The sequence below is a fragment of the Phalacrocorax carbo genome, chromosome 1, assembly GCF_963921805.1.
Source record: "Phalacrocorax carbo chromosome 1, bPhaCar2.1, whole genome shotgun sequence".
Taxonomy (NCBI): domain Eukaryota; kingdom Metazoa; phylum Chordata; class Aves; order Suliformes; family Phalacrocoracidae; genus Phalacrocorax; species Phalacrocorax carbo.
The window spans coordinates 16,380,783-16,394,490 of record NC_087513.1 but is presented as its reverse complement, the minus strand read 5'-3'; the positions used below and the strand labels follow the sequence as shown (position 1 = coordinate 16,394,490).

General features: G+C 40.4%; 1 protein-coding gene and 1 long non-coding RNA gene across 2 annotated transcripts in view; one reads left to right on the top strand and one right to left on the bottom strand.

Moving 5' to 3' along the window:
- Window positions 1–722, top strand: part of LOC135312133 (uncharacterized) — a 14,668-nt gene extending 13,946 nt beyond the window's left edge. The window contains exon 4 of the long non-coding RNA XR_010371809.1: window positions 638–722. This is a non-coding gene — a long non-coding RNA (uncharacterized LOC135312133). The remainder of the gene's footprint in view (window positions 1–637) is intronic.
- Window positions 1–13,708, bottom strand: part of SLC26A4 (solute carrier family 26 member 4) — a 23,405-nt gene extending 9,697 nt beyond the window's left edge. Inside the window, exons 1-11 of the mRNA XM_064445078.1 lie at window positions 13,554–13,708; window positions 13,040–13,179; window positions 10,736–10,846; window positions 8,978–9,168; window positions 8,336–8,500; window positions 5,591–5,743; window positions 5,397–5,479; window positions 4,295–4,442; window positions 1,775–1,888; window positions 910–987; window positions 611–706 (exon numbers count right to left, since the gene is read on the bottom strand). Coding sequence (XP_064301148.1) covers window positions 611–706; window positions 910–987; window positions 1,775–1,888; window positions 4,295–4,442; window positions 5,397–5,479; window positions 5,591–5,743; window positions 8,336–8,500; window positions 8,978–9,168; window positions 10,736–10,846; window positions 13,040–13,179; window positions 13,554–13,708 — 1,434 coding nt within the window. The remainder of the gene's footprint in view (window positions 1–610; window positions 707–909; window positions 988–1,774; window positions 1,889–4,294; window positions 4,443–5,396; window positions 5,480–5,590; window positions 5,744–8,335; window positions 8,501–8,977; window positions 9,169–10,735; window positions 10,847–13,039; window positions 13,180–13,553) is intronic.

The window sequence follows — 13,708 nt, the reverse complement described above, 5'->3', positions numbered from 1 at the left end:
GTGGGAGATGTGAGCAGGTACCCTGGCATATGGATAAAGTGGTTCGTAAGAAAAGCCTGTTCATATATCCTTTAGCATGCCGAAGGAATTCAGCTTGGATTAGTCTTGCTGTATCAAGAAAACATACTTTCTGAGGACTACCAGAGATTATCCAGGCAAATGGGATGCTCATGTGGTAACAACATAAGTATATGTACATTAACTAAGAAAAAGTCAGCTTTTCTGACCCATTTAAACTGTGCAAAAGATAAAGGCAGAATGGTCAAGGTGGTGACAGGCCATCTTTATTCTGATTTTTAAGCCATCTCAACACAACGTTGCTGGAAACTGTGGTAATTGCTATGAAGGAGTATCATTGCACAGAAATACCCTTACTCTGCGGTATAGGCAATAAAGAAGATAAGCAGAATACTATGTAAAACTCTAAAATGAGGAATTTTTAACTGACTTCATGGCACTTGCATTTTAAGGACATACATAATAGTTTTCTGATATTAATTATACAAAATTCTGTTTATGTGGTAGTTAAGAGAAACTTGGATGGCATTAAAAGGCAAAAAGAAAACCAGACAAAGACATTTGGGAGAAAAGGAAAACTTAGGTTACTTACAGCATCCACTTTATTCTGTCTCCACAGACGGGGAACATCAAACACTTGCATGAACATCCCTTTCAAGTTAGCTATGACTACAGCTGCCAACACAGACTGTGAAGAGCAATTATGAAAAAGTGTTATTCAGAAGCAAAGATGCATATTAAGACAGTGCTCAACATTATACACTATAAACCAGAGCCTCGGCTGGTATCGGTCACCATAGTTTAAACAGGGCTATTAATCCTGCCTGTCAAAGTTGAGCATTTTGGTCTGATTGGTGCTGGTGATTGTGCTGCAGAGGATGAGTACGGTACCTTTTGTAAGGGCTCTAGCAATTTCCCCAGGGCAACAATGGAAATCAAAACAATCCCAGCTGAGATTATACCAGCAACCTGCGAAGAACAGAGTGTTTATAGGAAATGAACTTATTAAGACTTTATCTTATGTTTTGAGGATTACAAAGAAAAATGTACAAGTAGTTGCATGTTACATTACTTTAGGAACAAGGAGAGCTGCCAAAATGCTGTTGTGTTTAGCCGTACATGGGCAATCATTATACACTTCAGCTAACACTGAAGGAATTCAGTTAAGCAGGTAGTGTAAACAACTGCACACAAGGTAGTAGCTTTTGGAGGCGTTATGTTGCATAGACAGATAAAAGGAGCAGAGTCTGCGCGTCAGCTGGAAAGGGGCTGCTGGATAACCTGTAGCTCTCCACTGTTAAAAAGTGCAAAGCCATAGTACTGTAAAACAGAACAGCGTACTCGACATTAGAAAGATGGCACATGGGCAGATGATGAATGGTAAATGGCAGGGCTGCTCAGGCCAGCACTGGGAACTTAAATACCTCATAGGCAGCTGCGAGAGGAGTTTCTCCCTCATCCTGAATGCCTACTGTGACAAACTCTGTCCCTTAACAGGAATGAAATTCTGGGGAATTAATTTTGAGGGATTTCTGACCCCTAATGTAACTCATGCTATGTAAAACTTGATTGCCCTCTTCTGGCAGAGCTACAAAAACGATTCACTACCAGAGCACAAGCTGCTAGCTATGATACCTGTGGCTTTCCATGTGCTAGCAACACAATCATTTTAGGACAATTTTTATCCCACTGTGAAAGCTGTGCCCTATATAAGATTAAATTTACCCGTGCACAGTACTAGTGAAAAGGTCATTACCTGAGTCTTTCCACCAGTACTTTCTTGGACTGCAGTCCGTGAAAGAGCAGTAGTTGCCACAAAACAAGAAAAAGCACCTGAAAAAATGTTGCTGAACCCAAAGGCAATAAACTCCTGAAAGATAATTGGATGATGCTGTAAATACAGATGCCTGAAGACAATTTTGCAATGGAGAATGACAATAGCTTCTACAGTAGTTTATAAAGTAGTTAGCACAATAATATTGAGACGAGGATGGATTAGTGATAGCTGTTCAATGTTTACACAAATGATTCTTGTGCCAGGATAACTACCTGGCAATACAAGTGTACCTACTTCAATACAATGAAGTTGGTATACTTTCCCTAACATGGACATACTCGTCTCGGTGTAAAGACATTTAAAGCTTATTTCTAACAATTACACTGGTATAATTGCATCAACAAATGGGACTAGTATAAATTTAACTCCCAAGTATCATCAGTTAAACAAATAATTTTAATCAGTAGAACAGTCTGAGTTTAGACAAGCCTTTAATTAATGCAAAGCATTGTATTATTAGTAGAACTAATCAGGAACGTTGCAATAAAACAGTTTCACTGAAAACTTCTAATCTGTTGACCCAGAAGTTTTTCACTCTGAACATCCCAATGAGCTCACGCTGAGTCCCCAGCAGTGTTCTCATAGATTCACCCCAGGGTCACAGATGCTGGTGCCTACTGATGCTGGTTGTTCTGCTCAATTGAGAAGGACCCTGGGAGCTTTATGTCCTGGGATCTGGGCCATTCCTCTGCTGGGAAATGAGGCATTTGGGAGCTGACTGCAACCCCATATAATTGACAAAAACATTTTTTTCATCAAGCTGACACAATCACAAGAGCTTTTCACTCACTGCAAATTTTTAAAAATAATTTGAGATTTTATTTTGACTCTCTCCCTTCTTTTCTCCACAATGAAATTTCCTGTAAGCTTTTCATTAAGCTCCAGCTACAAGAGCAGGATTTTAAAGTCATGTTCTTTAACAGAACAGACCTAGATGATTCATGCCTATTCCTGTGTAACAGCTGGGCTCTGTGAGAAAATTTGGAAGTATAGTTCCTAGTGTTCTTTGGTCTTAATAATCTATGAATCTATGAGGACAAAATAAACAGTAGCAGATAATAGTATTGACCTGTCCTTCAAAATTATTTTACTACCTGCTTTTATGATGTTATTTGAACTTCTCCAGTTCAAGTAAACTATTTGCCCACCATTCATGGCTGCATGTGTAAAATTCATAGCATAGTATGGAAAGGAAGCCACTGTGCTTTTGTAGACAGTAATTCCACTACTACAATAATTAGTATCTTTGAAACACATCAGTGCTGGAAGAACAGCATATTCAACAAAAGAACAGCATAAACGGCACTTTCAGAAATATGTATTATTCAGTCAGATTTATTAAACTGAAAGTAAATGGATTTTAGGCAACTTTAAATCAAAGTGTTATCAGGTATGAACTTTGTGTATTGTAAAGTGACCAACATGTTCAGAAGTGTAATTTTGTTACATATTGCAAAATTGTTTCCAAAATCAAACTTTATGTAATCTATTAGCACTAAAATGAAGGACTCCTTAAACGAAGTGCTCAGCTTAACTATTTTTTGTAGTGATGTTTTTTCTCATATGTTCAAAGGATAAAATTCAAAATTAGCATAGATGCAGGACAAGGAAGCTTTCTGAATTTTTGTCCTACACCCATAGGCAAGGCACATAACCTGTGGTGAAGACACTGAACAAATGCAGGAATCCCCTAAGAGCTTGTCAATGCATAGCTCATGTAACATTCTAGCTATGTGCCTTTAGAAACCAATGGTTAAAATGATTCAGCCGTTTCATGGGGACAGTTATTCAGGTATGCTCATGTGCTGGTAGGTGTTTACTTTTGTGAAGCTGCAGGGCTTAGCTATACAGTTAGAAGAATATTTATATTGATGCAACTGGTGTCATGCTGAGAAGTACAATAATTTATTCTGTAGAAATAAAATCATGCCTTAACTGAAAAGTTCAGCTGATACAAATCCTGCATGTAGACAAAGCCTAAATAAAGCTGTCTGGAGCAGCTTCTTAGCTTGACATTGTCTTCCTCCGCCCCCAGCAACACCCCTCAAAATACGCGTTATGAGTAGAAATGGAAAGCAGGCTGCTAAAGCTGGCCATGTCAACACAACATCACCAGAAAATTGCCCTATACAGTGCTTAGCTTTAACTACCTTTTCAGAGCTACTGCAGCCACTAAAGCAATACAGAGGAATTAGTTAGTATGAAAGGCCCATGCTGAAGATAGAGCACATCTGGCTCATCTCTATGTGGTAAATTTGTCAGGTAATATATGGCCATTTCAGCTTTTTTTTTTCAATAGTTGAAAGAATTTCTCCTGTCAGACTTCAACTTTAGTCTGAGAAATGTGTGTGAATGGTGTTTCTTTCATTTGGCTACATAAGTCAACATGAAACAGAACTTAAATTCACTAGGTTTATAAACTATTTTGGTTTTACATACCTGGTTTCCATCAATAGCATAGTCATACTTGGTGGCATATACTTTTCCCACAGATACTGCAATAGCATAAGCAACAATAGCAATGGAAAAGGAGGCTGCGATCATCTGAGAAAACAGGCTGACATCTGGGGGTTCGGGAGGCAAAAATCTAGCATTTAGAAAATATATTAGTGTTACCAACTTTGATCAAATTTTATTCTGACTAGAATTGTCAAGGAGTTTGAGGCGGAGGCATACTGGTTGCTTATAATATGAAGTGTAATGTTGCAAGTTAATAAAAAGGTGGAAACAGCCCATTGACATACAGAACACGCTTATCTAGCTCACCATAGCCCAAATCCTCATGCTATTAGTCAGCAACAAAGCTCCCATTGTTCTCAGCATGACTGAGATTTGGCCTTATGATAGCAAAGTGAAAAAGTACATTTTCTGAAGCATTGAATAAAGGATGTATTGAATAGTATGATGAATTACATAAATATGTTAATGACACTTCATACTATTGTTAACATACTTCCTCAGAAGATCTCAAAAACATTTTATCCCCTACTGTGTTTCCACAAATTTTAATTAATCAAGCTCTGAATACCAAATGGAATGTGAAGGTTACTACTGTGAAGTGCTCTGAATCTTTCAAGTGAAAGTCTCTAGCAGTGTAATCCTGAACATCCTTGCTCCTGTATCTATGGAAGTGACAAGACTGATTGGGATAACAGGAGTGGCCTGCATATGAACCACAATGGGATAACTCAGGTCTACAGAAATTAAATCTATGCAGAATTTCATTATTAAAAATCCTTTTTTTTTTTTTTCATTTTCCATAGGCATATATTCACTTCATGAGCCTGAAACAATTAATTCTCAGATGAACTTCATGAATCAGGTAGATGTTCCTAAGCCCATTTTACAGACAAAGGAAAGCAAGACAACATATTTAGGTAGCCTAATTGACAGAGCCAGAAGTAAAACTCAGGAAATCTCCAACTCTGAGTTCTAAACTCAGGTTACAGCTCTCAATATCTCTTTTATGTCATTTCTCTTACCACTGTCATTTTTAGCCAATTAAAATAATACCTATTTCCCAGAAAACAAAGGCACTCACCCTCTTGGAATGCTCTTAACAATGCCTGCATTGTATTTTTTTTCAAAGTCAGCAGCATATGAAATGCCGGTGGCTACTATTGTCTGTAATAAAATAAAACAACAGTTTTAATACTTAAAAAGGGTTCTTGTCTTCCTGTAGCTAGCCCCATCTATTTTATTTGTTATCAGTTTTTGTTATGCTGCTTTGCTTACCACGATAACTTCTATTGGTATAGGTATAGGTATCTTGTGTTTGAACCGGTCATTTATTTCTTTAACTACCATGCAGACAAAAATGGTGAGGAGCCCAGCGATAAGATCTGCAATGTTGGTGGTACCGATTTTTTCAAATGTTTCAGTAAGAGTCTGAAAAATAAAAATTACAACATAAAACATGCCCATGTCCACTTGAAGGATGTGGAAATACTCATTAAAAGATCCAGGTTTTGGAGGAGGCCGAGTTACTTCTTTGTTCAGGCCTAGAGGAACCTGAGGATAACGTACTGTCAAGGCGATGCAGAATCAGTGAATGGATTTAATGGTGAATTTAACTGGAAAAGCATAACTTCAAGAATTATCCAAACAGGGGGCTTCTGCTTTCTGATTTTTAGGAAATTAATACTAAGAAAGACGAGCTAAACCCCTACCTGTGTTTTACCTCTGCCTGTTCTTGGAGAAAAGAAGGGAAGATCTATAGTTTCTTCACTTTGTCCAAATAGCAAGGGACATCCTCATTTTTGTACTCAAAAAACAGCTAGCAGACCCATGGGCAAAACTCCGGCACCCAGTATATATGATCTGTGGCTTACATGTTTCCACTGTTGACATCCAGAGAATAAGTATGAACACCTGAGTTGTACCAGGCTGTGGAGAATCCTACACTTGAGAAAAGCAGCCACTAAACCTCACCTTGCAGTACATTAACCCTCCCAGCAGAGTTCAGTCCCAGGCTGGAGGACTGTCATAGCTGGGCTGTTGTAGGCAGCTCCATCCTCTATCCTTGCTATGCCCTTGCTTGGTCCTATTGTTTATTGCAAGCAAGTATACGAAGAAAACATGAAGAGCTGATTACAGAAAAGTTACAAATACTCCCCTGTCCTCCTGAATCAGGAGGCATCAGGGTAATTCTCACTTGCCCCTGTCTCCAAGAAAATTCAATTATTCCATGCATAGTGAAGGACGTTCAATATAACAATCTGGTAGAAAAGGGGTTAGAAACAGACTTCTTGCATCGTAGTTAACTCCCCAAATACTGAGCTGTCAGTTTAAAGGCAAAGGGAGGGTTGCAGTAGCAGTACCACTACTACCATTCTGAAAAGACTCTGGTTTTGAAATAAAATGTCTAAGTGGTTAATCAGCTATGCCTTCTAAGCTAAAGAAGAAGCCCTCCTGAAACACTGAATCAGGTGCCTTTCTTCAGGTGACTGAAGCCATTTCTTGCCCGCTGTACTGCTTACCATGGATCCCATTCCTACTGACCACCTCTCACACTGCCCCGCTTCACAGGGGAACAGTAACTTCCTAACTTTGGGTTGTAGATTTTGCTAATGTTGGATGCTTAGTGTTGCAGTTTGTTAAACACCACTTCTGAAGCAAGTCCAAAACTTGCTGAAGCTGACACAGCAAGTCACTGGTTGAGCAGACCAGAAATCACAATTTCTTTGCCTAACACACACCTGCAAACACATTGACTTGGCTCACCTGTAAGAACACAGAAGCTTTGAGCTTTAACCTGAAAAAGTCAGCTTTCCACTCAGGCTTGCAGGAGCTGGAAGAGCTATGTAATTCCTTTTCAAAAATACTTTCTACTAAATGTACCACCCTTCAATAAACATGCAAAACAGAGATAGAAAAGCTGCTGGAATAATGAGTCCATCACCCTGCCAGGTCTGCTCTAAGGTCTGCTAGACACTACTTTATCACATCTAATTTTCCTTGTTCTGAGGGAAAGAGTTTTCATTAATTCCGAAAAGGCCCAAACATGATACTTCTTTTTTTTCAAAGAGTCCACCAGATTTTTTTTTCTAATTTTTACCTTGCTGTTTGTAGTTATATTCATCCTATTATTGCTAATCTAGATGTCTAATGTATTTTTGCTAGTCTGGTTGCCTGAACTGGCATGTAAAATCTGTAAATACAATTTTGTCTAGAACAGCCTCTTTTAGAAATCTGTTATTCTCATGTGAAGTGCTATGGAAGTTCTACATTGCTATGAACCTGAATAGTTTCATGCTGAAGTCAGTGACAAATCTCTCAATAATTTTCCTGGGGAAGGAGGCTATTCCGTAATATGAGATCTCTAGGAATTCAGTATTTTGTAATCCAGCCAAGACATTCCTCCATTTGATCATTTTCTCTAAGATCCACAAATGGAGTTGTGACAGGAACATTTAGCCTCACCTTAGCTAACCAGTAGTTACCTGGCCGCAGGGTGGGAATCCACATCCTTCTTTAGATATTCACAAGTATGGCTACAGTGTGGGATGGAGAACGATGCCCTTTACCAGAATGACGTGCTGGTTTAAGAGTAAAGAGGCTTGGGACCGGTCAGCTTTGGGGGATGACCTGACAGGGTTAAGAAATGATGAAACATCCTTCACAATAAGCCAGAAAGCAGGTGGTGGGACAGAAATCAGTCTCCAGAAGTGACAACCTAGACAAGAAGAACTGTTTTGCCAGATAATTATGTTTAAACTTCATGTGAAAAATTGCTCTGCCTGAAAAAGACTTCAAGATGGCAGTTACACTTGCTGTCTGGGGAACCCTGAAAGCTGCTACTTAGGGCCCCACAGCTATAAATGAACAGCTGTAGATCTTGAAAGTGAGTGAGAACTAAATGAATGCCCTATACTTACCACCACAGATATGACCCATTTCTATATGAAATGGAAGCAGAAGATAAACAGTTATATAAAAATTCTGGCATAAACCCAAAACAGATCAGAAGGGTATACTTACATATATTATGGAAAGCACACCATTATAGTTTTTAGTTGAAACATTTAGGACTATTTTCAATTGTGACACAAGTACTTGAAAAGCAGCTGCGGTTGTGAATCCCCCAACTAGTGGATCTGCAAGGTACCTCACAATGAAACCAATCTGAAGGACTCCAAATACTACCTGGAAAAATAATGAAGAATAACAGCCTGCTAAACAACAAAAAAGTACATTTTTATTTGGTGATTCCTTATCTTCTTTTCTTCTTGTTGATACAGAATCTTAGGACCATATTCCCTTTGCAGCCTAGTGTAGCACAATATCATGCCATCCAAGGAAATAAAGGAGACCTGAAGGAATGTGTGAAAGGGTGGTCCAGGATATACACCATTAGTACTTAGCTTCATGCAGGTCTCTCGGTCTGCAATCACAGGGCTATTCTTCTGTTGACTGCACTCCCAGTCATGCTGCCACAGACTCTGCCCAGGATAAGAATAATAATCCCCCAAAAGCTCTTCAGAGTTTGAGATTACTTTCCTTCATTTTTGTGTTTTATTAAAAGGAAATATCTTACTGCCCTACTAGGTATTTGCATGCCGTACATTTTCCCATTAAAATTAAAGCAGTATCAACTTTGTGTCTTCAAGCCAGCTATTTTACCTGTAAAATTCCAACCAGAAATGTGAGGGTACTAGCAATCAGCACTCTCTGTGCATCTCTGGATTCAGTGTCTACCAGTGTCCCAGTAGAATTAGTCCCTGTAGCATTAGTGCCATCTATGAGAAAATTATCATCAGGAGCCATGCTCAGCACAACAGATCCCACCATCAAACTGACTACGGGGAATGGACCTGTAATGGCAAACAGAATGCACTAAAGTTTAATATACATTGAAAAGAAGCGTTTATCAGACTAGACAAGCAAACTCTAAATCAGAAAATCCATGTAATATTTTAATGTGGGTACATTAGTAGTATTAGGGGGCCAGGAGCCACAAGCACTTCAAACATGACACAAAGATACAATTCCTTCCTTAAATAACGTTGTACATACAGATGCAGTTTCATGCTTTGTTTAAGCCAATTTAGGGCTGTACCAAGGCCAAAAGGGGCAACATGTTCCAACCATCTCCCTTGTATCAGCACTATAACCAGACAAAACAGATCACTGATCCAGCTGAAAGCAACTTTTTTTTTTTTCTTTTTTGGTCACGGTTAGTTTTCAGCTGATCCAGACTGCCACATAGCTACATGGTCAGGAGTACCCACACTGCGGTGGTAGCAAGAACATACACCAAGGGGTAGGGCCACATCTTTTGGCAATAGTGTGGTGTTACATTGGCTAAAGATGACTGAAACTATACTTCAGGCAAGATACGGAGAGAGTAAGTGATCATTGTGTCAGCAACACACAATCTAAAAGTAATCATATTTGTTGCAGTTATTTACTAAAGTTATGTGGAAAAGGAAAATGCCATGAAATGTCTTAAAGAAGGATAAGTTAATTTTACAGATACCTTAGAGGACACTTAATAAATATGAGTATTGGAAAAGCATAAAAAGGAGCATTTGATAATCTAAAGAGCAGGAGTGTCAACTTATGTAGAGGTGACAACTCAGACCTGGATAGCAAGTGTGAGCTGACAGGTAGGGCAGGAAGATGCTAACAAAGTGGAGAGAACATACAGAAGTATTTGATGCAGCAGAGGAGAAAGTTGATGAAAAAGCATAATATCATGCCAAAGCTTTGGGAGGGGAAATCAATCTATTCTTAGCAGATATGAACAAGGAAAGATGGTATTTTGTTAGACTGAAGAAAAAGAAACTTCAGTGATCAAGCTGTAACATGAATTTTAAATGCGAGAATGGACAGGAAATAAACCCCATATTTTAAACAAACTATTTAGAAAGAATCAACAAGGTTTACCCATAGCCTTGATGTGAGGACCTAGAGCGAGGCTGGAGTGGACACACAGGTTCTGGGTCTCCGTGACAGGCAAGAAGATGATATTGTCCACAGTGATCAAAAAAAGATGCAGCAAGGAAGGCTTGTAGAGGACTAAGAGGTCTGTTTTAGCCATCTTGAGCTTTAGCTGATAGACCAAAATGTCTGTTCATACTGCCTACTGAGGCCTTGATCTTGTAATTTCTTGCATAGAGGGTAGTCAAAGACAAGATTTAAACTTCAGCATAAATGCAAGCAGAAAGCATGCAGGGGCACAACTGAAGTTAAATATTATGCACAAATGCCTGTGCAGAGAAGAAATAAGCCTTAAGTCCCTCAAACCCACCGATATTAATATTCAGCACAGCCAATTCGGTTCAGAAAGTCGTTATCTTGTATGAAATATGAATGTTCACAGAAAGGGTTAACATTTTGTAATAGATAATTCACTGTAACTTGAACACATGCAGTTACCAACTGAGATGTGCCTCGACGTCCCCAGGAAAAAGTATGTCAGGATGGGAAAAAAGGCAGAATAGAGACCATATCCAACAGGAACTGCCACCAGCAAAGCGTATGCCAAACCTGAAATGATAGACCATCAAAATGTCAGATTTAAAATCTCAACAAACTACTATCTTGTCTAGAATAGACTTTCAGAAAGATTTACTCCTTTTGTACAGATACAATTTAGAATGTAAATCAGTTGGAGGCACATGTGTTGATATCAATGACTGCAAATGATTGTATACCCCACACTGGTAGCTGGATGAGTAAGTGCTGGAAGATGCTCCTGTATTTGTATAGGTAGCACAAAACATAGGCTCAGATGTGAAGTTTAAGTGGGGGAACACTGTTGCAGGAGTGAATGGACAGCCCCTTGAGGGAGAAGAGGGATATGCAAAGTGTTAGTAGTGAAATTATAGACAGAAATTTCAAACACAGACTCTGAATTATTGCACTACAAATACACATCAGTATGTTCAGCCCTTCTGAAAATCAGGCCACGGGTTTTTTCCCAGTATCAGCTTATAAACTTAAATACCAAAAGTAAATCACATGAATTTGAGAGTTTTGATCCTTATTATTGTCTTCCTTTGTACACCTGTGCAAGCCATCAAGTCCAACACACTATGAAAAAAAGAAGTTGCCTTCAGTATCATATCCCAGTTAGCTCCACTGCCGAGTGCAGTATTCCTTTTCAAAGTTACTGCAAGAGCCGATCAGAATTCAAAATAATTGAAGTCCCAGTCATACTACTGTGACTAGTGGGAGGACTGCAAGCAACACACACAGTTGCTGGGAGTTAGGGACATCAGGGGCCTCAGGATTCCGGAAGCCTCTTTTTTGGCAATCATTTTGGCCAATTTTCCCACTATTGCATGATTTAGAATTTCAGAATTAATATGCTTTTAAAAAATTACAGCTAGATTTAGGTTTGCACTAATTCTAATTTGGTTTTTTAATTTTTTTTCTTAATACATAGGTGGGAGACCAAATAGTATATTTCAGAAATCAGTTTTACAACTGGAATCTAATTGTGAGAAAATCAGGCGCCACTGTAAAAAAATAAATGAGGGGGTTACAGTAAGAGCATAATAGCTGTTACAGGTCATATGAAAAGCCCATCTAGCCCCTTCATCTCAAAAAGGGAGGGGAGTCCCGCAACTGTGGCACTACCCTCAGCAGATATCTTCCAGCTCTGACACAGACTCTGCGGGACTGTGAACAAAACACTTCCTTATTCCTCAGGTCACCCTCTGCCTGGGGCAGAGTTTGTAATGCTTTTTTTTTCTGCCAGTCTGTGCCTCCCTAGCAGCTCCAAGGGAACTGACAGTAGGGAATACTTGTGGCTAATTGGGAATGCAGAAACTGCTTTCTTTGTTCCCAATATGAATCTTTGCCCCCTTGTGCAAACACTTTATTTCCATTGATGGAAAGTGTGGCGTTGACACAGCTAGCTTAACCTCCCCCACGCCTGAAAAGTTGTGAAAATAGTATAAGAACACTATTGAGATGAAAGAAATTAATGTGCTGGATCACGTCAGGGTTATAGCTATTCTTGTCTTTGAAAGTGCACCTTACCAGCTGCCTCAAGGCAGAGTGGTTCTGCCCCTTAAGTCCTCCTTAGCTAGCTTATTTCAATTCATTTCTGCTTATTTCTGCCACTTTTCTCTTTGTTCATCTACTGAATGCTTTCCTAATAAATGGAATAAGGAAATAAGGAAAACTTAATATTGCAAGCCCTGTACTGTAAATATTCATCAAGTTTATATATTTTTTAAATATGAATATGCCACTGCCTCCTTGAGAGTTGTTTTCTGCAGATACCAGAACAACCTTATGGGCCAAATTTGAAAGGAGAGTAGATATCAAGGTTGCATTATTTTGGGGCAATAACTAGATTTTTGTAGGCAGCTGCAGGAGAGCTATAGGCTCAGATAACCAAGAAAGAGAAATAAGACCACATGACCTATCTGATTTATCGCAGTGTAATTAAAATTTTAAATATCAAAATGAATACTCTTTGAATAAAAGGCTTGGGAAAAAGGTTAAATACATCTTGACAGTGCATCAAAGGAACTTTAAATCTTCCAGCCAAGCAGAGAAGAGGAATAAATTAAAACCATCAATTATTTATTGCAAAATACTACCTAATATCTAGTATTAAATAACAAGTCTCAGATTTGTAATTCCATCTGCATAACATCCCTGGGTTCAGCTGGCTCCCTTATCAAAACGCCCTCGAGAGCGGAGGGCCGAGGCGCCTGGATTTACCTTGCAAGGTGGCGACGAGGCCGGTGCTGACCCCCGAGATGATGTCGCTGACCAGCCACTCTTTCACCCGGTAGTTGGGCAGCCACTCCAGGATGGGCAGGAAGGACTTGGCAATCTGAAAGGCCCTTTTTCTCGAACATCTGTGAGAAAGCAAGCGACTGAATGTACCCCACGGGGCTGCAACCGGAAAGCCCCCAGCGACCCCAAGCTGACGGAAGGCTGGGGCGAAGCACATTTTAAGCGGCAGAGGTTGGCGTGGTCGTGTCTTCCAGAGAGGGATCTGGCGTCAAAAGCGCTGCCTCCGGAGGGGAACACCCTGTGGGCAGCCGCCTCCACCCGCTTCGACGGGAAGGAAAGCAAAGCTCGATCTGGCGACAGATCGACGTCCGTCGGGCCACTTTATCCCCCGGAGACGGGATTTTACCGGCGTCGGGACGGCGCGTCCCGCCGGCCCGCGCCGCCTCCCCTCAGGGCTCCCGGCGCCCGACGGAGCCCCCCGGGCGCCGCCACCCACCTGCAGGCCTCCTGCGCCCGCTCGCCGAGCGTGGGCGGCAGCGGCGGCCGCCGCTCGTTCTCCTCCTGGAAGCCCGCCTCGCTGTAGATGGGCCGCGCCACCACGTAGTGGCTGAGCTCCGCCAGCGGCTCCTCCGCCCGCTCGCCCGCGGCCAT